Source organism: Centruroides vittatus, unplaced genomic scaffold (assembly GCF_030686945.1).
Source record: "Centruroides vittatus isolate TY-2023 unplaced genomic scaffold, ASM3068694v2 contig_971, whole genome shotgun sequence".
Lineage (NCBI taxonomy): Eukaryota > Metazoa > Arthropoda > Arachnida > Scorpiones > Buthidae > Centruroides > Centruroides vittatus.
The window spans coordinates 3,553,907-3,580,583 of record NW_027122644.1 but is presented as its reverse complement, the minus strand read 5'-3'; the positions used below and the strand labels follow the sequence as shown (position 1 = coordinate 3,580,583).

At 34.8% G+C, this 26,677-nt stretch overlaps 1 protein-coding gene across 1 annotated transcript; it reads left to right on the top strand.

Moving 5' to 3' along the window:
- Nucleotides 1-346: 346 nt before the first annotated feature.
- On the top strand, nt 347-24,176 carry LOC136985518 (nuclear receptor subfamily 2 group F member 1-A-like). The gene is given in 4 exon segments (XM_067282809.1): nt 347-1,491; nt 1,494-1,607; nt 2,083-2,610; nt 22,771-24,176. Coding segments are annotated over 4 exon segments (1,167 nt in total). The 5' UTR covers nt 347-1,241; the 3' UTR covers nt 23,046-24,176.
- The last annotated feature ends 2,501 nt before the right edge of the window (nt 24,177-26,677 follow it).

The window sequence follows — 26,677 nt, the reverse complement described above, 5'->3', positions numbered from 1 at the left end:
GTTGATTCCACGAGAAATTTCGGTTTGCTTAAACGTACGAAAACCTCCGAAAGTCCGAGTGACCAATCGTCCGTCGAACTGGCGTTATGGTCCGATGCCACGCCATGTGGTCCGGCATTCCGAGTAACCGTTCTCCCGTAACCAAAGATACTCTAGTTTTTGTCCGAACGATCGAACGATTTAAAAATACTCAAAATATAAAAATGTTCAATTAATTTGCCCGGAAAATAAGAAGGAAAAAATAATAATAAAGCGGAAATGACGTCATTGTCCGCGCTCGGTTGACTTGTACGTCTACTGGCAGCGATTTTTAGTGTTGGGTAGAAGCGGCAGAGCCTAGTGAAGAGAGCCGCCATCTACGAGCCGGTGTGTGTGCGGTGGTGTGCGCGTGTGGTTGCCGAGCGAACCTGTTCCACTCTCCCCGGAGGTACGAGAACGGGTGTATGTGCCAAGAGGGCCGAGGATCGTCGATAGCTGAGCCAAAGTAGCCCGTTCGTAGCGGCTGGAAGTCAAAGTGCGGGTCAATTAGCGGCGGGAAGGCCGAGAGCGCGGACGCAGCGGCCTGCGTCGCGTTCGAGTCGCTTGTGGTCAGCACTGTGCAGCAGAATTGATGATTTGTATGAAGAACCAACCCATTTTTCACACCTAGGCAAGTGGGCGCGCGTTTGGTGGCCAGGTCTACGGTGATTGGCCCCGATAGCCACATGACCCGCCGACGTAATGAGTCGCCGGCGACGCTCCGTCAGCACAGCGCGCAAGGATACGTAGTGCCGACAATATGGCCCGGATAACACGCCGGCGGCAGCCAATGAGAAGAGGGAAGAGCGTTCGCCAGTCATGCCCTGATTGCCTAGGGGGCATGACCGTCTAGCCCAGGATTATCACTCGCTAATAGGCTTCTTGAACTTTAATGACACGTTTTGCCATATATGGAAGTGGTTACCATGCCAACCCGACAGTTTCAACTATCGTGTCATAGTTCAAAATAGCTGGGTTACGTCCAGACGGTAGAGGAGAGATCTGTGGTGTGTCGTCGACGGAAGCAGACCAGTTCGGCGGCGGCTGTCTGACTGCCTCACCCCCGGTTCAAGTTTGGGGCTTCGTACATGTGACGTTGACTGTGGCTGGGAGCAGCAGTTTGGTGCCAGCCTCTGATCAAGAAGGACGCTGTGAAACTCGCTGGTCTCGGATAGTGCGCGCGCATCAGCGGCCCTTGTCCACCAAGTCGCCGCCACCTTAGCATGGCCCTGGTGGCAACCTGGCGGGACCCGGCCTCAAGTACGGGGAATACGGCTGCCGACGGTGACTTAGTCCCGCAGACCCCGACCGCTGTCCAACCCACTTCGGCCCAGCCCAGTACGCCATCGCAGAGTTCCGACAAGAACCAGCAGCACATCGAATGTGTGGTGTGTGGAGATAAGAGCAGCGGAAAGCACTACGGTCAGTTTACCTGTGAGGGATGTAAGTCTTTCTTCAAGAGGAGTGTCCGAAGAACTTGACGTACACGTGTCGTGGCAGCAGAAATTGTCCTATTGACCAACACCATCGGAACCAGTGCCAGTATTGTCGTCTGAAGAAATGCCTGAAAATGGGCATGCGCAGGGAGGGTAGGTGCCCAGGTCAGCTACTTTTTGTTCTTCCCTGGCACCCAGGTACGTGAACCCTGTCGGTAGCGACTCGTCCTTTGACCTTTCGGAGGGTGACAGGTCAGAGCGGCAAGCCGCTCGCCTCGGGGTTCGGTACCCTGGGTGCCTCTCCCTCCGTCCATTCTTTCTCTAGTCTGTAATACTCTTATAGGTTATGCGCATGTGAATGTATCAGGTATGGTGTTATCAGCTTGCGGAGGGAGACAGCACGCTGCCAGCGTGTGTACATAACCCAACCATTCTTCTGTGTAGTGTCACTGTCTGTGGTAGTCGGAAGAAGGTAGTTAAGGTAGCATCATCTAATACTTTTCTCATGACGGTTATATTATGCTAAGAGGAATGCAATCAGTCGATAAGATCTGTTATGTGTCATGTGACACTTGTCCTCTGATGACAACTAGACATACTACATATTGCCCCTGTCTTTACCCTGCAGCTGTACAGAGGGGACGTGTTCCACCCACCCAACATGCCCTGCCTGGTCAGATGGCCCTCACCAACGGAGACACACTCAACGGACATTCCTATCTTTCAAGTTTCATCTCCTTGCTGTTACGGGCCGAACCCTATCCACCTTCGAGGTACGCCCAATGTATGCAGCCCAACAACATCATGGGGATAGACAACATCTGCGAATTGGCAGCAAGGCTCCTGTTCAGCGCCGTGGAGTGGGCTAGGAACATTCCGTTTTTTCCAGACTTGCAAGTCACCGACCAAGTGGCCCTCCTACGGTTGGTGTGGAGCGAGTTGTTCGTGTTGAACGCATCCCAGTGTTCGATGCCTTTACACGTTGCGCCGTTACTAGCGGCAGCCGGACTTCACGCATCGCCCATGGCGGCGGATCGCGTGGTTGCCTTTATGGACCATATTCGTATTTTCCAAGAACAAGTAGAGAAACTCAAAGCTCTCCACGTGGATGCTGCAGAGTACAGCTGTCTAAAAGCAATTGTATTATTTACGACAGGTAAGTGTCAATATTTTTCTTAACCGCCCCGAGCTAGAATGATATCTAGAACACTGATTGTTTCCTCTTTGACCTCTGATCCAATCATCTCTCACGCCAAATGCGTGGAAGAGGGCAACAATACCCTCCAAAAATTTCATTCACGAAAACAACCAATATTGTTTAAACGATAGCTCTTATCAAAAACGGTATATCTCGGTGGGGATAAAAAAATTGTTAGCATGCTTCTTCTTCTTTTGACGATTGCTTTTTTCTTCCTTTTTTTTCGCCAAACTTGTCTTTGGGGAAAGCCGGTTTGGGTTATAAATTTCCCTCCTTCATTCTGCGGTTTTGTTAAGCCAACTGAGACGACGTGAAGCTCGGTCAACCATCCCGGATCTAAAGACCCGCTCTGACTTGTCAGGGGTGCAGCAATTCGGCTCAAATACCTTAGTTCACCCAACGAATCATAACGAAAAGAACACTTCTTAAGTGGATCGTTGTCGTTGCTAACTGTGACAAGACGAAATCGTACAGTTCACTACGACACTTGGCATTTCTCTGTAAATCATTTTTAGACTGTGTGTTTGCTTCCACCACCAAAGATACGGCAACACGCCATGAATTATTGACGGCGATTTCTTGGCGATAAATTACAGAAACGTGTCTGTCTGGCTTGATATCCGAAGCAAAGTCTCAGCACCAACATTTAAGCACGCAGAAGGATATAAACTGGATAAATTCCATTCAATAGTAGACAGTTTAACTCGCTAACCCTTAACCTCCCTTAAGGAAAGCTTTGTAGGACGGAAGCTAAATCCATCCCAAAAACACGCGTAAAAGCTGCAAGGCAAAACACGTTTTAATTTTAATTTAGCAGAAATTAATTCTCCAATCGATAAAAACATAATTTAAACCATGCTTTGAATCCTAAGCTAAGAAATGTTCCTCACAAATTTACACTCGATAGAACAGGCCTAAATGGCTTACCCTTAAGTGTACAGCTAGCAGTGTTTATAGATATGATACGATAGAGATAGCTGACACATGTAAGAGGTTTTAAAACAGTTCCACGACAGGGTATTAAAGGTGAGTATCGACCGCTCAGACTGCAGTCGATTGGTAATTGTTTTTATGTGCCTTCTCCGCTCGGATATTGAACATAGCATGGAAGGGAGGAGACAGCGAAGAACAGCAGCAGCTTAAAAAAAAACTTTAACGGTTTCACTAACGATTAATTTAACATTGCCTCAAACCATAACTGCGAAAGATCGAACGCTCGCCATTATACAATACAGTTTTTGCCATATCCTGTTTAGATGCTTAACAATCAGCTGATACGAATATGCTAGGGCTCCACCTCCTAAGTAAGGGCGTGTGCTGCATTTGGTCTAGAGATGCGAATTTTTCCCACGGACGGTTATTCTTAGTTATTACAGTCATCTTTGTACCCTTTCCTAGTACACAACAGAGAGAAGTCATGCGTAAAACACTTAAAGAAATGTCACTGTCCGTATAATGAACAGGAAGAAATGTTTTGTGATGTTTTGGGAATAAAAATACTTGATTTTTCAAATATTTTGGATTGTTTATAAACTTTTTATGTAACGATTTAGCTAGCAGAGTTTATAGGCTTGTAGGCTATTCGTGTCATGTTTTGAAATAGATAAAAACAGCTCTTAACTTCTTTATAGACTGAGTTTTTTACTTATTTAATAAAAATATAAATAACTTATATAATAATTTAATAGAGAAAACTATAAAGATACAAAAATATGAAAACTTTTCAGTTAATTAATTAATTATTTTTGAATTAATAATTTATATGTGATATTTTATTGAATATATACACATGTATTTAATTTTAGTGATTAGAGTGTAGAAAATTTAAAATTGCCCTTCTCCATCTCATTAAATAGGAAGTTATTGTAGCTACTTCCTTTGAAATCTTGTGATCTATGTGCAAATAGAATAGGAAATCAGTTTTAATAATTAAAAATTACATATTTTATATATATATAAAAATATTAATTAATATTAGATGTAAGATAACCCATAATTATATTAGGCATTTTGTAAATCATTGTAAATATTCTACAGGCCTAGAGATCAAATTACTATTATTTATAAATTTTTCTACATTTAAATAAATTATACTGGAATAAAATCTTGATTTAAAACATTTATTAAGTCTTTTATAAAATTAAATTTTAATTTTAAATATTTTAAAGACGATTAAATAATTAAAAACTGCGATGAAAATTTATGAATATTCAACTGCTGTTTCGAAAAATTTAAGTTAAATGTATTTGATTAATAGGCCTATTTTTAAATTTTAAAATTTTGAATTTTAATATATATATTATTGATCATATTTCGTGTTAAAAATTAATTAACTGTAGATAAGTAAAGCACATAAGATGTACAGATAAAGAATTGACTAATAGGCCTTGGTTAAAGCATGCGTTGTTAATGATCCACATGTTTCAATGCATACATAGATTATTATAAAGTTATTACATGGTTTATTTTTCAAAAACTAGACAAACTGCAATAACGATTGAGGTGTTTTTTTTTATTCAGTTAAACACAAGAAATATTTTAATTTATTCACTTTTTGTCCCTTTGTTTTATTGGCCTAGGCCTGTTTTACATCCTACATTTATAGACTTATTTTTAGAGTTATTTTTTGCCTATATTTTCAAGTTTATATATTCCCTTTTCACGTTTAAAACGTTATTTTCTCTCGTATATATATATATATATATATAAAGAAAAGAAACTCAACTTGATCGATTTTTATTCTTAAACTTTCATTTTTGTTCAGCAAGTGATATAGAATTAATGCGAATTGGCAATGTAGAATTTTTGGATTTTTCTCTTCTATAAAATGTTTACAGTTTAAAATCTCGATAATAATTATGTTAACGTTATTTTAAATTTGTGCAGATTTTTTTAATGCATTTATTAACCACTTATTAATGGAGTAAACGGTGTAGGTGGGGTCCTCCACCCTTATCGTGTCTTCGAAGCTGACGGAACGAGTTCAACCTAGATTCCTTTTTTTCTAAATGTGAGCGGGTTAACGACAATATGTCCCTGAATGGAACATTTGACCTCTGTTTCGAAATGGTTGCTCGTCATGCTTGCCGCCTCTGACTTGCACATCAAATGATCTTTCATTTTTTTGTCACTCCACCGCCTCTCTCGGCTCCTCTTACCCTGTATGTGCAGCAGATGGTATTCTACGTCGCTTGCTTAGCCAACTGTTTGCCAGTCGACACCTCTGCCGCAAAAATGATAGAAAAGGTGTGTCGTTTTTCCACCTCGTCACTTCATTATACTTTTAATATTGTTACCAGAAACTGGCCCTAGACACGAACGACAGGCTGTAACAGCGGAACAGTCATCATTACCTTCTTACGTAAAAAAAATTAAAATAAAAATAATTAAAAACCACTCTCTTAAAAATTCTATAATTAGACCCACTTCTTGAGTCATCACTCATTTATATTTTTCTAACAGACCTACTGTCTCCTCTGATTCCGTGTAAAACGATATCGATGTTTAATTCGAGATTAAACTCAACGGACATTGAGTCAGGAAGTTAGAATATGCAATACAAGCGATAATATATTGCGAAATCTTCAAAAGAGAAACTCATTTACAGCTTCCTAAAGTACTTTACTTCAATTATTCTAGTTAAAAATTAAAAGAGAAAAAAATATATATAATTTTTTTGTTATGGGAAAACTTAGACTCCGAATACTTTAAGCAGAGATTTTTCTGTTTTTTTTTTTACAATTTTTTTATCGAATTTCCTGTTGGGGGACAGGTTCCTAAGACTGATTCACGACCCAATAATTTGTGAACGATCTTCTGCGGTCATCAATGGCAATTAGTTCTTCTTTTTCGTCACTCGATGACGAGAATAACGGACTTAACCACGTGACGGGAAGTGGGGCTATGTTATCTGAGATTAGAAGTTGAATGGTGGTGAAGGAAAAGAAACGGCCAAGTCTCGATGCTCGGACAGCGATGGCGTAGGAAAAAGATCCTATTACTTGCTAGGCGGACGTGGCTAAACCGGCGCCATCTTGTTTTTTAACCTTGTGACGACTTACAGTGAAGTTTTGTTCTATGTGTGAGGTCTGGGGCGAAACTGTAGAGATAGGAAAAGAAAAAATTTGATACTTAATAATCGGGTCCGAGCGTCAGCGAGCATTAGTGATGTGTCACTTAACCAATTTCTGAGTAAACTGTCCATGTGGCCTAGAACGTTGAAAAATTCGTACAGATAGGATATCCTTGATGAGTTTTTAAAAGAATTAAACTTTACTCGACTGTTTAAGGCAATAAAATTATCTGACGTTAGTTTATAAATTGATATTTTAATGGAATCAATAGAGAAGGGTACTCCTTTTATAAACACATTTTTTAATAGAAAAATAAGATAAATATTTATACGCCGATCGACTTACAAAAGGCTGTTTATGTAATCACGTTGCCCCGAAGAAGCAAATTATGTGGATGATTTTTGGCAGTATTCCTTGCACAATAAACGATTACGGCGCTAGCGACAGGTGCTCATCTATTGATAGCACATATAAATGCCCCCAGCGCATCTCGGAGACATGGAATTGCCAATAAGGATAGGAAGCTGAAAGGATTTCATGCACTCTTTGTGCGCTTACATCGTCGTCCAGTTGTGTCGAAACTGTTAAAGAAGAAAGACTCGTCGGGGCTAGACGTTAGCAGTTTATTTGGTGTTAAGAAGAGAGGACGGCAGCCGGGTCCCGCCAACTTCCGCTGCGTTGGCACATCACAAATTGAATCCTCTTTTATTCACTGAACCGCAAAGCTTCTGACCAACTCGAAGAAACGAAGAGGGTGAGATGATATATACGTGTCACTACAGACTGACTCGCACAAAACAAAATATTCAACTTCTCTGACGTCACGGGTGGGTGTAAAAATCGGCGTCGCGCTTTGCAACCGGCAGAGGACAAAGAAAGGTCGAAAGACTGCCATTTATCTTTCGATACAGACGGAAAGAAGTGAAATTTTCGAAATATTACACGTGTTGAATCGGTCTATAAGACCTATAGAAAACGCTATAAGATTTTTATCACCGTCACCAAATATTTCATTTGACCACCCGTGCCGAGGAGCGGCAGGTATAATCAGCGTGCAGATGAAAAGGTCAGGTATTGTTCGTAAGAACACGATTGCCCCCGAGCTTAGTCCGGGATGGTTGAGATAGACCCGGAAACCTCCTCAACACCCACCAGGCAAGCGAGCTTGACCTTGGGAGATGCAGGGGCTAACGAAGAGTCGGTACTGCACGCGACAGGAGACAACCCAGCACTAAGGTAAAAGAACCATTGCGTGCAGCTGGCGTTAGTTGAACCTGTCCCCCTTAATCCCTCTGCACGGTTCTTCAAACTTGCCGAGCCTCGGGGTCGACCGTTTTTTTTTCTTCACGTGGCCGATAGTGCGAATACGAATCTCTGTGCAACCTTCAATCGCTGATCTATTTACTCGTTGTCCATCAAGATGACGCTCAAATTTCCGCATCGTTAGTACATATAAGAGTTTCAACTTTTCACCCCATTTGCATTTTTCACTTTAAACGACAATTAATTAACGTTATGCGCCTAATATCGCCTCACCCTTACTTGGCTACGTGCAAAAAAAAAAAAAAAATTATTTAAAACACCGAGGTGCGAGATATCGTGGATGGCAACTTTATCGAGGTTGCGGACTAATTTTTGTGGCTCCTTAGAATAGGAGCGCGCTGCACAGTTCAGGGAGCAGATTCTTGCCTGGGGCTATCCTCACGGCTAATTTAACATATTCGGACGGGTAGTGGACTAAAAAAGATAATCGGACAAGAGATTTTTATCTCATTATCCTAGCTAAATTCGTATCTATTGTCCTGTGAAGTCAAGTTCAAGTTATAGGTAGAGGCCCCCTGCAGTCGTCCGATTATCCAAGGCTGTTTATCCCCGTGCTTACCGTGAATTACTGTAATCTAGGGATATTAATTTCCTTTAAGATTACAGCGTGGCGTAAGAGAGTAATTTTAAAAATGGTTCCAACCGTTATTATAGCTTGGATACCGAATCATTTTGCAATCGGCTAGACTTCTTTTGCCGAAAATACCGCGTTGGGATGATAATGTTTTTAACGAAACATTTTGTTACCTCCTCGAATTTTCTCTGGGGACATTGCTACTGCTTCTTGGCGTGGGAATTTCGCAAACACTTGAGATAATAACAGTTTTTGAGGCACACACTTAGCTCCTAATTAACATATTCTGTTAAGTCGGACCACACCGTGCGACCTTAATTTTTTTTATTAAACTTTTATTTTAAATTATTCGTAATTAAACAATTTATAAATATTATAAATTTAAAATTAGATGTAAAAAATGAATTTATTTTTTCCTGTATTAATTTGAATTTGAACTATTTTAAATTCCTTAGAATTTAATATTTTAAAAGCACGTTTCCATAAATTAAAAGGAGAAAAAATGATTTATTATTTGTAAATGAAACTTCAACAGTTACTGAAATTTTCCTTGCAGATTATTTAATAACTAGTAATTGTTTAGATAAGGAATATTTTCTCTCTCCTCGACTTTCAAACAAAAGTCGCCTTTGGATTGGTTCCAAGTTAGTACATAATTCTCAAACAAAGACTTTGCATGATTTATACATAATTAATATTTTAAAATATTGTTTCAACTTTTTATATATTAATAATTCTTACGATTTATATAATAATCTGTTAGATTTTTATCTCTCCTTATTTAAATATATTATTAAGTATAAATCAGAGAGAAAGAGAAATTATTATCGTGTTTTTGTGCATGTTTTAATGATTTAAAACCTATGTTGTTAATGTATCAAAATATGTTTAATGTTTAATTATTACAGAGAATATTCGTGATAATAAAGCGAGTAATGGTTGCAGAGAAACTCGCCGCCTTTATCTGCAATATAAGTCATGTGAACGAGACACTTTAAGATAGCCAGAGCACGAGTAGCTGTAACCCCGTGAATAAGCAAAGCATCCTCAATATTTTCATTCAAATGGTACACGTTATTCAGCATATATAAATACTAGAGGGTCAACGCGTCCCAGTTTTCGGCGAGATAAGCGATAGAATATGATGAATGTAACAGTTCTGAGAAAGTTATAGCGATTGAACAAAAGACGAAAGCTAAGAAAGGAAAAACCGAAGAAAAAATAGCTCTTTACAAAAGCCATGAATCATGCCATTAGATCACTGCTAAGAAGGTTAAGGTGGCCGTTCTTAACACGACCCAGTCAAAGCCAGATACCAGTCATAGATCAGTTTAGATCCCTGACTGCACAACTTGTACGCTAGAAGCGAGATAAGAAACTACCCTCCTTTCTTTTTAGTTTCGCGTGATTGACACTAGAACGGGGATAGAAAAGCTTCTTCTTCTTCTTCTAGGTCACCCCGTCTAAAAGCTGGCGTTTGAGTAAGATGGCGGAGACCCAGACGAAGTAGAGTCGAGTACGAGCGGATAGAAGAGGATGTAAGATATGTATGGCCTTCTATTGTTTTAGTTGTGTTTATCGCACTCCAAACAGCATGCAGCAATTTGATGGCGATGGTTGTGCGAGGCTAATTACGGCTGTTATCTAGCAGCCACGCGATTCTAAACGGAAAAGGGGATATCGGTTTAACACACGGCGGAACTGTACAGTGTACGTTGTGTGTGTGTCTGTATGCGTGTGCGTGATGCAGGTGACCGTCCGTCAAACGTGTACACGCGTACAGGTCAATAGTACATTGTAACATTGTGTGCGGTTTATAAAAGGAACGAGTTAAGACAATAGCGGCCATGTTCAGAAATAATATCAAAAGGGCAGAGGACCGCGAGCCGTTACCTAACAATGGCAACCGTAACAATTTTCATTAATAATAAACTATCCAATGTACTGTACATAATTGTTTCTTCTTCTTTTTTTAAGTCCCCTTTTATAAGGTAATAACCGTACAAAGATAGCTGGACACGGATTAAAGAATGGAAGCGAGCGGACACGGTTATAAAGACGTCATAGATAAGATGACCTTTGACCCGTAGAAATTACCAAAGTGGGTGGAGGCCAAGTTGTGTTCAGCCAGTCCCCGAATTATCTTGAGCCTCTCCTATCCTGTACCGAGTTCCGGCTATATAAGCAGCTTTAATCAGAGTGAGGAAATTACTGTTCCCAACATCTCGTTAACCCAACCGAGCAGCAAGGACACAACGGAACGGGGCAAGTCTATTCGCTTCTCGGATAATCTGGTTTTTGGTAGCTACCACTTGAGTGGTAGTTGAAGTGGTTGGACAACTCCAACTAAATCTCTCTTCCAAAGTGTCAGAACATCTAGACCTGAATTGATTTCTTTCTGTTTTGTTATAAACGCTTTTACTGCTAAACTGGTTTCTGATTGAAAGACTCTGCTCGACTCAGATTAAATATATTAAAAAGAAACTATGCACTAAAATTTATATAAAATTAAATATAGAATTTCCCACAAATTATTAATTTTTTAAATTAAAAAAAAATAACATTTATTTTCATCAAAACAGTTTTAAACTTTAGACAACAGACTTAATAAATTCTTGAATAGAGTAAAGTTTAACTTTAATAATATAAACATTAATTATAATTTGTAAATAAAGATTAAACTATGTTCTGTATAAAAATTAATTTTTAAATATTATTTTTTTTAGTCAAAATAATTTTTAAATAGAACAAAGTTTAACTTTATTTACACTTTTAAAAAATATTTTTAAATAGTCGATCAAAGTGTAAAACATAAATTTAAACTGGAAAACTTCTACAATAGCTGTTTAGTAACATTACGAGGCATGAAGTGGTTCCAAAACACTTTAACAGGACACTTCCTGAATTCACCAATCTATTTTATAATAATATCCAATTTTCGAAGAATGAACATAACAAGTCAAAAGACGATTCGCCGTCATGGACGAATATTTAACGAAAATCAAAGACTTTTTAATTCTAACTCCTTAGTTTTAATTCGATACAGAGCCACACCCAAGCAATTCTTAATTATGACGAAGAGAAACAACCCCCTTATTAAACGACCATCTCTATAGATAGTCGATTGAATAAGGCTATTTATAGAGTCCGGTTATTTTTAAAACGGTGGGAAGGATTCAATCAGACACCTGTACTGAAAATAAAGACTAAAAAAAAAAACCATATACATACGCAAACTATAGACTACACGCTTTGAATCCTTCGGGGGAAAAAATATCTAACCGGTTTAACAACGGCCATTTTGGTGCTGCGATAGGAGAAAGAGGTTAGGTCAGAGTTTTGTCCTTGACTGATGACACGAATAATCAAGATTTTACAGAAGTTGGAATTTGTATGTCATCCAATAGCGCCTATGGGTTTATTGGATGGACGACGTATCGTATTAATCACAGGCTAATTGCCGTGCAGAAGCGATAACATGGCACAAAACTTCCATAGATTTCCTATGAGTCCTACATACAGAACTAACGGTTTTTCGTTCGGCAATAAAATGATCGAACGGAGCATTCATTTGAAAATTTCATTAAGATACGGTCTGATCAATGCAGCAACCATTACGATGTTCCGGGCTTGCAGCTTAATGCGTTTTCGGCGAAAATTTGAATCGTATAACAGATTGCTACACAAGATGAGTATTACTATGTATGGAGTTATAAAAGCTTACTAAAGCAAGATAGGCGGATACAATAAAAATGTCGAGTGCTTAAAAAACTGATGCCCTTCTGTTTATTTTCATAACTCTCCTCTTATTTTATTCAATGTTTTGTACGTATCAGATTAAGAACCGTGTGCGAAGTAGCTCTTCTAGGCCATTCGTAGGCGAATTCTATCGTTTAGAAAAGTTGAAAAATTAATCATTGCTCCGGCGTAGGTAGAGAGTATCGTTTGTATAAAAAGAATTGTACCGGACAGTGTTAGACGGATTGTAATACGATTCTTCTGATTGAATCGCGTCTGATAAGACTGTTGCGAAGTATTAACTATTACTGTTCTTTTTAATTTTATCGATTTAAGTTTTTGTTGCATTTTTAAAGTATTACAATCAATCATTTCCTTCCCCCTTCGGATGCATTAGGTGATTTCTATTCAGAAGCTTTATTTACCGAACTTCCATCAATGTAAATGTTACTCAAATAAAAGCAATACCTTCTGGAAATAGAGAAAATTTGTCAAGGTTGTGTCATTCTCGTGTGCAACGTCCAACCCCGTTGGGGGACTGTTTTTCCACGTGCTTTCCTCTACTAGTATTTCTTCCACTACTCCATCATAGTATTGAATTTCACATGGACGTCTACCCGACACGGAGGCCTACAAATGGCAAAAGAACGATATTTTGCCTTATTCTCCAACAGGGAACGACTTTGGTCTAAACCATAGCTTCTCCATCAATCAAATAGGTGGATACAGTAGAGCATATATCATTCAAGTCGCGGTTATTCGCATACAAACTGCTGGGTCGCCTTCTGCCATTTAAAGTCAAGCGTAGCGGTGGGAATCTGGTCGTCTAAATCCATTCTGCGCCACCCTAAGAACCACCACCGTGCCTCCGAATGTCACGTGATACGTGCAGGGGGAAAGGGAGATTCTGCAGCGGTGTTGTGACCACCTGTGCGTGCGACCAATATTTTCCCTCGGGGTGGGGTGGTGTTTGTTTTTCATCCCCTGTGACCTTTCTATCGGCGGAATTGTCATTGTCTGTAGCACAAAGACTAATTCCCCCTGTCCTCATTAGTTGTGTATTGTAAATCGGTTAGTTAAATGTGATGTAGACCATTCAATAACATTCTCCCATTCTATTTTTGTTCCTTATTCCGCAACTGTTGCATAGTCGCGCATGATCCAGGAAACATTACAACTGTTTTCATTACTTACAAACTTCATTTTATTAATTTAATAAAATCTATATTAATTAATTAACAGGAGAAATCCTTCCGCAAAGAATCATTTTCCTTTACTTCCTTTATCTTTTTGAACTACTTATTGCTATCAATGAATTATTGATCTATATACTTTTAAAACACCACTTCCATTGCCAACAAACAGACGGCAGAGAGAAATTATACATCCTCCAAATTTAATTCTTAGAAAGACATTTACTGCACAACGAAATTACAAGACGGCAATAATGGACACATTAGTAACAATATCGTATCTTACTAATTATTCTCAGCACACGGTTGTATGACAAGGTAATGATAAAGCAGGTGTTCCTTAACTAGATAAGTTATGTTCCATTAATATTTGGCTATATAACTTCGCTAATATAGGGCAATACGAATTTATGTAGGTTTGTAGACCTCTAAACTCAATACTAGTATGGATAATGCACACATAATATCCCAACGGTTACTGAGAAAGTTATAAATAGAAATGGTATAGGTTAATAACTTATTTCGTGCGAAATATTTACTTAGAAAGCGCTTGAAAATTCGTTTTTAATTCGCTTTTTATTTAAATCGTTCGTTGGAGTAACGACAGTTGTAAACAAAAACTTCACGAATTGTCTACTCCGAATTGAACCTACCGAAACTATTTAGAATGTTTAGTTTGTCAGCCTTTAGATTAGATAACGTGGGGTCAATACATAACATTTGTTGATTTAATAATAAGATTGTAAGCAAGCATCTACCTTATCTACCACAATAGACTATGACGACTTATGACGCGTAATGGCGACTTATTTGTTACGATTTGCGATCGCATTTTATTATTGTTAATATTTTTTTTTTTTTTTCCTGATTTTTAAAGTGAATAGATAAATTAAGAAAACAATATTGCGGAGTAAATATTGTCCTAGTTTATAATTTGCTATTGTACTGGACAATAGAGCGCGACTTAACTTCTTTCCCGATAATGAATTATAGGCTAAATCTAACAATTGGAAAAATTCTTAAGATGCATTGTCTTCTATCGAATTAAAAAAAAGAGAGAGAGAAGGAAAAAATCATTCGAGACCATTGATAAAAGTTTAATTAGGCTATAAATCAATTTTATTTTGTAAAATACTATCATTAAATTTACAAATTGGAACAATTTTAGGATGTAGTTTAGATAAATTTCGATGGCATCGGGAAATTGTTACGATTTCAGATATGCTGACTTTAAATATATAAAATATAAGGAGATTTATTGTACATTCTGTATAATAAAGATAGTTAATTTTATAGATTGTTTAAGATCGATAACGTTTGCTGAAGTAAGTCGATTTATGTGCTACATCTTCGAATTTTGATTTAAAAGCTGATTATGATATTAATCTCGAATAAAACGGAATTTTCCTCTTCTTCTTTTTAAATAAAATGCAGAAAATAAAACTGTACTTTAATCCGATATAATTTTAAACTTTCTTCCACACAATTTGTTTCGTTTGCCTTTAGGTTAACGATATAATGATTCGAACCATAGGTGTAATTTAACCTGTTCAAGAGCGGGTTAAATTATAAACTTCAGTTAATAGCTCATAAATTACGAGTATTATACAAATACTAGGCCATTAAATCGGAAAAAAAATAAACTACAAGTTTTATTTTTTTAAATCTTTCCATTGTAGTAAAGAATTAGTTGAATATCAGAAAATCTTCCCTCCTCCTCCTGTTTTTTTAGTCGATTGTTCGTGTTTTGTTCTATGGCCTGTTTATTGTTTAGATTAAGTTTAATGATAATTTTGAGCAGAATCAGATTTTTGATAATAACTCTTAATGGATAAGCTTAAAAGAGCATTTTTATAACTAATTTCCTTAGTATAGAACAGAAAAGTAGGTAGCCTACAAGCCTATCCTGATTTATTTTTTTAGTATAGATTTTTCTTAAATTTTGTTTATATTTTATTAATATTATTAAATAAAATTAAAATATTTAAATAGAGAAAATTTTTCTGTTGTTACTAAATTCGATTTATAGAATTTTTAAGTCATTAATGTTAATTAATGTTTAAATAATGCCGTTAAAAGCTATTAAAAATAAATTTTACTTACAATATCTTATAATTAAAGTGTTTTATTTTATGAAAGAAGGTTTATTTTCTTACAGAAAATTAGCATTTAAATAATGTAGACATTGAATAATTTGTTAGACTTAATAATAGAAACATTAATGTTCTTTTTATTATTTTAAAATGTACTTTTTTTAAAATAATTATCCTACAACGAAAACACTGAAAAAATATATTTCTATAGAAAGCAAATTGGCTGATCGCTAAACTAATTTTCAAAGCGGGAATTAGCAGGATAGAAGCGTGCGTCACACGCACACAGTCTTGCAAATAATAATAACCTTATGCATGTTGTAGGCACAATAGCATGACGTCAGAATATGTGGCTGGCGAGTTTTGATCATACATAGGAGGGCGAAAACCACAGATGGCAAAATCAAGGGGATGAAAAGCAACCAACTATACATTCAGGACTACTGACTTCATTATCCGGGTGCCATTCAGTTGTTGGCGATAAGTCATATGAGGGGGTAGTCCCAGTATTAATTTTCGGTATTTGTGCCTTTGTGTGCACATCTCTTAACACTAGGCAGATTAGCCTAGTCAGCTTCTTTTCGCATGACTTAAGTTAGTATATGTATAAAAGAAAGAAGGGGGAGAATACGGTCAAAGTCGAATTAGGATCGCAAAACTCGAACCGTGTTAAAGTTCATAGGAGTGGCGCACTTTGATGCCAATTTGTAAAACGGATTGTTGAAAGTTTAATTTTCTCCAACGTGCTTCCATCTAACATCAATTTCGCGCTTAATTTACAACTGAACATTTTTCGTTAGTAGCGAGTGAAATAAGCTGGGAGGTAAAATGAAACGATGCCTTCTAAAGGGTTGAAAGTTACTTGTTGGTTAAAGGGAATATATAGTTTTAATTCCATTTTACGTGCTGGGTATGTGCACTTGTGTCTTGGAAAGGTTAAGCAGAATTCTGATGCATTCTTAATTAACATTCACTCGAATTACAATCGAGATAGCGGCTCCTAGAAAGACAGATGAACGAAAGAGAATAGAAAAGTCTGTTTACACAGTTAACTCGGGAGTATTTCTTTAAAAAGCGAATTTACAACAAAATACCTTTCAGCGTACATTGGGCGCAAATGTAAGTTTAATATGAATAAGGAAGCGAGTGAGTGAGTGAGACAGAGCAGAGTGAAAGAAAAGAAGGCATAAAAAACCAACTAGCAGACATTGGAATTCCTAATGCGTTTCAGATTTATTCCGCTATCACTATTGCAGCACACCTCTTTTTTTTCTTGCGGCCTTCCTCCTCTCCTACCCACCCAATCGCTTTCTACTCTTTACCTTAATAAAAATGATTTCGTTGTTAAAAAAAAGAGAGACAGGGGAACTATAGCCTTGTCTTGATGACTCCCGCAGTCTGTAATTTCTTTGACCTTTGCATGTTGAGCAGTGTGACCCGCTCTATGAAACCAACCGTTAGATCGAACGTAAAATGCCGACTCGGCATAAAACCAGTAATGTATCGACATGGTATCGCCATCAGGGAAGGTGAAGGGGGTGGTTAGGAAGCCAGATAATGCGGTGGAAGTCGGCGTGCTCTATGCAAATACACACGGGTTGGTGCCATAAGAAGTGGTGTCATCGTCCAAAGTGGTAATTTGTAGTAGCTCGCCGCAAACTGACGTTCCCCTCCTGTCCGGTTACCCTGGTAACCGCTATCTGTCACCCCCGTCGACTCGATAGCGGTGCTGATCTGTGATGGGAGGGCACTGCGGTGGGTGGGACTCGCCATTCTAACCAATTGTTCTCCAAAATAGATTCTGCCATTGATTCTTTCCAACATCAGTACATTTTACTAGATGTAAACAGCCAACAACTCTAGCTATAGGTAATTAGTCTAACGGAAAAATCGAAGGCTTTGTACACGCTCTTTACCGACAGTCGATCGACTCAAAAATTCTACTGTTGACATGACAATACTGTCCCTTAGCTACATAACTAGATTGGATTGTCTTGCAACCGAATCTCTCTGAAAGGATTCCTTGTAAGGATGCCATAAAATCTTTTCCCTAATAACTTAGTTTCTGCAGTCGTCTCTGGGGCGCCAGAACCTCTAGTCAACCAATCAAAATGCTACAGACTCTTCCAATCTGGTAGTTTCCAGTGCATCACTGCTTGCTGTGGAATGGGCTACGATTAAAAGAGATTTCTTATCTGCCTCCGCCTTGACCACTCACTAGCTCTTTCTTTTTTCTTCTTTACCTCCTTTCTGCTTGGTTGGGAACAAAGTAGACGAATCGCAAAAATCAAAAACGATAAATATTTCATTCACATTATGATTACCGAAGATTTATGAAAGCGATCCATGAGCCTGATAATAGATAAAGATACGTTTCAAATATTACAAAAATATTAATGTAATAATGCCGCATCTGTTTAAAATTTGAGTTTAACGCGATTTAAATTGGATAAAAAAATTTTTTTTCCTATTTTTTAAATAATTTATAAGTCTTGTTACGTAAGATGCGTTGATTTTATAAAAATTATTAACTTTTCAACAAGGAAACATCTTTAAATTATGCAATACGTTTGAGGAAAAACTTGTTTTGTTAAAAGTCGAGTGGGGGGATTTCGTAGAAAATACTAAATAAAAGGAACAGTGACGTAAGATTTATGTATATATTTGTTAATTTTTTTTTAACTAGAAATACGGTTTGATGATTAATTTCGACTTTAAATTTGTCAGTTAAACATTCACGATTGTGTAATGAAACCTTACTTAGAAATTATACTTCCTCTAAGCCATACGCCTCTTTCAAAAACAATAAAAATAAGCCTTAAAACTCGCACTTTCTGTATTTGTCATTATAATTTCCCTGTACAAGACTAATATTTTATCTATTTTTGTAATAGTATATAATTAAATCTGTATATTATCTCGATCGCCCAAATCATCCATTCTCTTTTGAGTTCTCACGCAATCTGAACTTTACTTCCTCCTTTCTCATCAGATTAAATCCAAACAAGTCTTTATTTTTCTATAAAAAAAATTATTTTAAAAAATACATACGTCCTAAATTTAGATTTAGATAAATTTGCAGACCAACTGCAGAACTATTGTCTGGAATCTATTTTAGTAGCATCCGTTCTAATTTTCATCCTCGTAATTAAATTCTAAATTCGATATTTCAATTACGCACAGGATGTAAACTAGTGAATTATTTTAATAAAAAATATATATACATATATATATTCTCTATTTTAATTTCAGTTCTTGTTTAGTCGAGGCGCCGTTTGGGTGGAGTTGATTATTTTATTGTTATTTTTTAATTAAAATTTGATTTTAATTCGTTAAAATAATTTAAAAATTGGAAATTGTATTTTAGACTAAATTAGTATTTTATGAGCAATTAATTGTGGTATTTGTACTGAAAATATTTATTTTGGATACTTTAAACTGCCCCAAAAACCAACCGAACACCAACAAAAACAAGCAAATTCTAACAAAGTTTTATTTTTACAACACTAAAAATTACAAACATCTTCAGCATTTTTAATCATTTCCGAGATTAAAATAAGCTAGAAAACCTTTGGTAGATTCATAAAAAAGGGGGAGGGAAATGTAATCAAACTTCGAAGAAAAATGTGTTCAAAATAAAAATAAACAAATAAATAAATAAAAAAACGGCGATATTTTATTTCTATCAAAAGTTTGATAACTTTTATCCCAGTTTTTACTGTTGAGTTCACTGTTCGGAAAACTCAACACAATTTTCTTCACTCTACTTATTCTATAACAACTCTTACGGCATCTTTCTGACAATAAAATTCACACCGCAAAAATAATCGCTGATGTGTTCACGAAACTGTGACAAACACGACACAGCCTCAGGCACTTGTAATTCCTAAAAGGTAAACATTTTAAGGAAGATGATGCCTAACTGCTAATTATCCCGAGCTTGGTATAAATATATATTCTACCTAAAATGGTCATATTGTACTTAATTTTTTCTTCTTTCTTTCTGTCGTCTTATTCTTTCCTCTTTCTTGTATTTTATCGTTGTAAGTCAGTGATCCGAATCGTCGATAGTTCTAAAATTGTAACACGGATGTGCATAAAACACCTGGGTGAATAACAGATCTATCTTAACTTTCACTGTACACAGACGTGTATGGGGTTGGACGTTAGCTAAGAGGAAAATCGGAACGGTTGGTTAATGTCAACATACTACGCTTTATTTGTGTCAAGCATTGATTGTTTGTTCATCTGCCCAAACAGGTGTTGGAATGTAGACAGTCGTTCAGTTGGCTGCTTTGATAACGGTTTTAGTGGCTTTCCTACCAATCATTAACTTCGACTGTAAGCTTAGTTAAACTGTTAATTAATAATAATTAGGTCATTAAGTCTTGTTCGAAAGCCGGTTAGTCCGATTGCCGAATTGTTTCTCTTTTGTTAACGTTTCCTTTTTTTGTTTTCTAACCGTAAAAATGTTTTACATTACTTCACTTCATTCTACATTAAAAATAAATTAAGGCACACAACTCTCTTTAAATCTTACAAATATTATATTCTGGATAAATAAATTTATAAATTATCTTACTAACTAGCTACTCCTACCAAATTGCTATAATAAATTTCTCCCTTCTCAACTCTCGTACTCGGCAACAAACATAAGATGAGTAATCTTAATCCTTAACCTATTTGCAGACCTAATTTCATATTAAGCTGATAGAATAATTATTTAAATTATCCATTTAAAATTGTTCTGTGGTTAAAAAATAATTTGATAATTTGATATTTAAAAGTAAAGCCGACCGTTAAAACTTTTTGGAGAATTTTTTTACCTTTAAATTATACGCGTTGTGGCCTTGTGAAAAGAATGTAACCATTTGGGGCCCGTTCGAGTAGAACATTTCGAGGTACAGTACATATGGGCGTGTTGTTTGAATGTGGCATCCCCCATTTTTCTTTTTTTCTTTCTTCGGGAGTCAAAAAAGTCGAATGTAGGCCTGTAAATTTTCTTTTTATCAATTTGCCAAACGCGATTAAGTTCAAGTTTTTCTGTGCCTTATTCAAGTTTTTCTGGTCGTGCCCAAGGTTTTACTAGTCAAGTTCAAGATTTTGAAGTCAAACCGATACTTTACAGTCGAGTCCAGATTTTTATAATCAAAGCTAAATTTAAGTTTTCTTGATAAGGCGATGATTTTAACGATATTTCCTGTAATAAAATACGAATTTACATTATAATTTATGTATTGTACCGTACACAATTAAATATTTCATAATAAACATAAAGATCCATCCAATTAGATCTATCTTTAATGGAAAATTCGACTTTTTAAATGAAAAAAAAAATCTGAAATTGTAACTTAATTTTCATAATGTAAAAATTACAATTTATAATATATAAACTTTTACTCTATTTCCCGTAATAAAATCTAACTTTACAGAGCTATAAACCCGAGTTTTTCTTTTATTTTATTTTATATTTTTAAGAAAACATTTTATTAAAATAAGATCGCTCGTAACTGGAAACACACTTCCAAGTTATTGAATATTCGTAGTTGAAATAAAAAAAAAAGATAATCAGCTGTTTTATCAAAGACAATCTACAAATTCGGTCGTGTGGGCTAGCTATTGTATTACAGTACTTCTTACCATAATGGTAATATCATCTTTTGGTCTATATCCCTGTACAAACCGAGAGTATCGAATGTCTGACAACTCGACGTATCTCTTTACTTTTTCTATCTATTCCACTGCAATCAGTTTGGGAGAAGATTGAGATCTTAGTAAACATATTTTTCTAGTTTAAATATTAATTTTGAAATATTATATAATCAAATTTTCAAGTATGAATATTGATGTATACCTTATATATTTATATTATGGTACATTTATATGATCGATTCTATCATTATATCGTTATTTGTTTCCATTTATTCAGTGCTTGCTATGTAAAACACTCTACAATTTTATCAAAATCGAATATAATAGAATGTATATAAGTAAAATAAATATAAAATTATGCAAAATTTAAGGGGAAAAATGCTATTTTTATATAAATAAAATCGATTATTTTTATTAAGTAAATTATTATAACCTATATTTTGAGTCGTTCATTTTTGATAAGAAATTATTATTATTAAATTATTTTTTTGGAATTTAAATTATTTTTATATGAAAATAATAGTTTGTTATACATAAAATTATAATTAAATATACACAAAATTTATTAGTTCAAATTTTATATATCTTAATGAAATGAAACGTTTCACCCTCTCAAAATATAGGCTTATTTTATTCGAAATTTTATAGAATTTTTTGGCTCTATTGAAAAATGAACAAGAACTTGTCACCCTATCCTTTATATTATATTTTAAAATAATAAATAAATAATAATCAAGATAATTTTGGAGAGTGTTTAATATTTTGCAATTTCTCTTGAACGAATATTTAAAATGTATTATTAAATATTATTATTAAATAATAATTTTTAAAAATATTTTGCATGTTATATTGCTAATTTATATTTGATAAAATATTTCAGATTCGTAGGTTTGTATACAAAGTTTATATTTATATGTTTATATAAAATTTATATATATATATATATATACAGTATATACAGTATATACATATTTTTTAATGTTAAAAAATATAATTTTTAGAAAAATTAATCTTTTAATAATGTGAATGTGAACGTAAACGATTAATAATTTTTTCCATCAATAAATGACTTATTTTAATACGTAAATCAGGGTTTTTCAAGAATTCATACATGATAAATCTTCCACGTCGTCATTAATGTGCTTCAAACGTTCCTCATCGACACAAATTGATTTTTGACCAACAGATAAGATATTTAATTCCTATTTTATTTTCGTATTTTTAGAAACTATTTTATATACACGTAACTATCCCAGATTTACATTACCACAAATTATTATTATTATTAGTAGTAGTAGTATTATTTTTTTTTATTGATTAAAAAAAGGGTAGCCTACTTTAGTCCCTTAACGTCCCCGATAGATTGAAAAATCCTGTTGTGAATAATTGCCATTTGATTGAATTACAAGGCCAGTCAGTTGAATTAAACTTGATTTAATGATGATCTAACGATGTGATTTTATTTTCTGCAGATGCGTGTGGCTTATCTGACGTGGCTCATATAGAGAGCTTACAAGAAAAATCCCAGTGTGCTTTAGAAGAATACTGTCGGACACAGTATCCAAATCAACCGACTAGATTCGGGAAATTATTACTGCGTCTACCATCTTTAAGAACTGTTAGTTCTCAAGTCATCGAACAATTGTTCTTCGTACGTCTTGTAGGAAAGACACCTATTGAGACTCTAATCAGGGACATGCTGCTCAGTGGCAGCTCTTTTAACTGGCCATACATGCCACTGCAGTGACCTTTGGCTGGCCCCCCTATGGGGCCATGGACTGGAGAGCGACAGTTGTTCCTCTATGTTCCCCTGTTGCCTCCTGTAACTCCGGTGCTGTCTGATATGAAGCAGAGACCAGCACATTGTTCCGAGGTGCCATGGGCAGCGGAGGCACCCATCAATGGTGACATTAATTCCTGACTGTTGCTGGCCACAAGGTTGGTCGTCATCATCATCATCATCATCGCAACGGTGATCATCGATAAGATCTAAAAATACAAAAAACAAAAATTTAGACAAATATATATATATATATATATATCGATCGATCACGAGAAGCGATCGGATCGAGAAGTACACCAACCGCAGGCCTAACCGAGGCAATGTATGTCCTGTACATACGCGTGTAGTTCACAGGCCAGCATAATTTGGACCTGTCCATACAACGATTCCAAACGCCATCTGTATACGTCATCAGTGTGCATTTTGTAACCTCGACCACCCTCTTTTTCTCGCTGGTACTCTTCCCCTGCCCCTCGCTTGTCCTTACAATCCATCTTCGAGACGGGAAGATGGCAGCCAATTTCCTCGAAAAGGACGCCCTAACGCCAAAGGTAAAATGTTTTGGCGTGTGTCCCTTACTTTTATTATTTTGTCGTCAATGTCATTCCTTTTATTCGATGCATTATCTACTTGTATAGAGCATTTTCCAACCTACTTTATCCTTCCCAAGATATAATATACAAGCGTTGGCAGAATTCGAATACAAGAAGACAACCCGAAATGATCGACAGAATTCCTGCCTGTATGAAAAGAAAATTTTGCTCTTTAAAAAAATATCCCAATCAGATATTATTGTGTTCCATAAGGCAATAAGGTCACACTGTGTAAAATATTAAAGAAAAAAAAAAAGAAAACTCTTCGAAATAATAAAAATTCGCTAACTGGATAAAAATCGCTGTGTTTATTACGTTTTGTGCTATCGGCTCGTCAGTTCGAAAATTTTCAAAAAAAGTATATATAAATATATATAAATATATTTCTTTTTGTGTTTTTTTTGTGTAAATTTTTACAGTTATAAACATCAAAATATAAAGCAAAAAATTTAAAAAATTTTTGTGGTGTGTCTGTATTAAAAAAAAAGAAATATTAAAAATATGAGCCTTTTTTCTCTTAAGGCTAGTGTATAAGTTGCGTGATCATGTTATATTTGTCTATCATTGTAGGCCATATTGAAGATGCACACTACAAATCTGTGTCTATGTGAAAAACGATGCTTTTTTTTCTTAAAAAATAATAATTATTATAATTTTTAGAATGTGTTCACAACACTTAAATAACGCAAGCATAATTAAAAAAATGATCTCATTTTTTGTTGTACATAATTCTGTATTTGTCTCAGTCTGCTTCACTGCTATCAGCAACACCTTTAAATTATAAACTTGCTTATATTTTAAAGATCGCACAAGATGCTCTTATTATGTGACCTCTTATTGTGTTCCTACAGACAGAGCTAGCAATATGACATTCCAATCCAAGTTGTTGTCACAAAATATTTGAGATAAAAAAAAATATATAAATATATATATATATTATAAGAAATAAATGCGAATTTCTGCCAACATCTTTCTGAGAATATATTTCTCTTTTTTTCGTGTCTGTGTTATTTATAATTTTAGAAATCACCTGTACATATTTGAATTAATTTGTATATGCTGTAAGTATATACGTGCTAACATCTACTTTATATGCATATATTTCATTAATAGCTCTTATAAGAATAATAAAAGAAAAACCAGATAAAAGAACTCAAACGTATTGATGTTCTATAGACTCTGCTTCAACGATTTCAGGATCAATTTTTGCATTTTAGGAACATGAATTCTATCTAATATGATCTGAAAGAAGAAGAGATATGTAAATTTAAAACTTGTAACCACTCTTCTGTGGGATTTTTGACGTTTTTCTCGGTTATCATCATCCTTCTTTCTTCCAATTCATTGGCATCTAGTAAATACCTCTACAGCATTTAACTTAGAATAATTTTAAGAAAATAATAAATTAATTAAATCTGATTAATTTATCTGATAGGTTTACGGGAAGAAAACTGTATTAATCGATTAAAGATGAAAAGCCAGAAAGGCATTACAGAGTATATTTTGGGGCAACTGTTGTCACAAACAGAACGTAAGTTTATGCTATAATGGCTGTGATGATGCTTCGGGCAAAACTCTTAAATGGTTTGATAATATTGAATGTTTCATTTGGATTTTCATTAAACTTTAACAAATTTATAACTTGACGCCAGGTCTATAGAGAATTCACTGCAGGGAAACAGATGGCAACAAATAGGACATGTGCTAGACAAATTCACAAATTCTACAATTTAATAAATATTCAAATTTTAAAATGTTACATAATTAAAATTTTGCTAAAATTCTCACAAACATATATATATATATATATCTAGGTAATTCTGATTGAAATTCAAAATACTTTTAAAATATCTTTCTCTCTCAGTCTCACTCTCTCTTTTCATAAATTTAAATATTTTTACTTTTATTTCTTTTGAGGGGAATATGTATTTATCTATTCAATTTTTGTTTTAATACGTTTTATAAATATTTATTAACCTTCTTTTCAATACACGTTAAGTTAAAATAACTTAAATAATTTGTTAAATTAATTCATATATTCTTAAAAATTAATAAAAGTCTACAGAAATCTATGAAATCTTCCACATTTTACTCTACTGGAATATAATCTTCAAGCAAATCTAAAATTATAAAATGTATCTTTCTAAAGCATTAATTAGATCCTAAAATGATTGACTATGTTATTATTAAATAGAAGACATATCACCCTATAATTATGTTAGCGTAAAAGTATTAAACATTTATTTGTTCTGCTCTGACGAACATTTAAATATGACAGCACCTGTTTATTCAAAGACTGCCATTTTCTTTTTTTTTAATAATTAATTATTTAAATATTTATCTAAAATTATTTATATAGTATAAGATCATTTAAATTTTATATAAATTAAGTTTTCGAATCGCTTTATATATTTACAGGCGTTTAGGATGCAAACATTTTCACTTAAAGTCTAGACAGACTCTAAATTGAACTAATTTCTAAAAAAATGATTAAATAAGTCTAAAAACTGATTATAAAATATAAAAATATGATACTTTTAAGTAAAATCAAATCAATTTTGTCATTTATAATGTTTATATATGTAAAAAAAATTTAGCTTAAATTAAAATGTTCAACCAGACTCTCTCTTCCCCCTTTGATATATCATGCAGCAAAAGTGGGTTATATAGTTATTATTAATAAGCTATTTCTGAGAAAATTGATAGAACTCATCCTATAATTTTCGCAGAATTATCTTATTAATATTTATAATAACAATTATTATTAATATTTATCATTGACAACACATTTCGTTCTTCATCTTGAATACACACACAACAGGCTAACATATACAACATATCCTATATAATAACATTAAAAAAAAGAAATGTAGGCAATATATATGTATATTTTTTAAATTAAAATTAATCAAATAGTAAATATAATTTATTATAATTTTCTATTTTATAATTATTTTATGCTAATAAGATATTTTCTTTCTTCTTTCATGTAGCTAAGTAAGG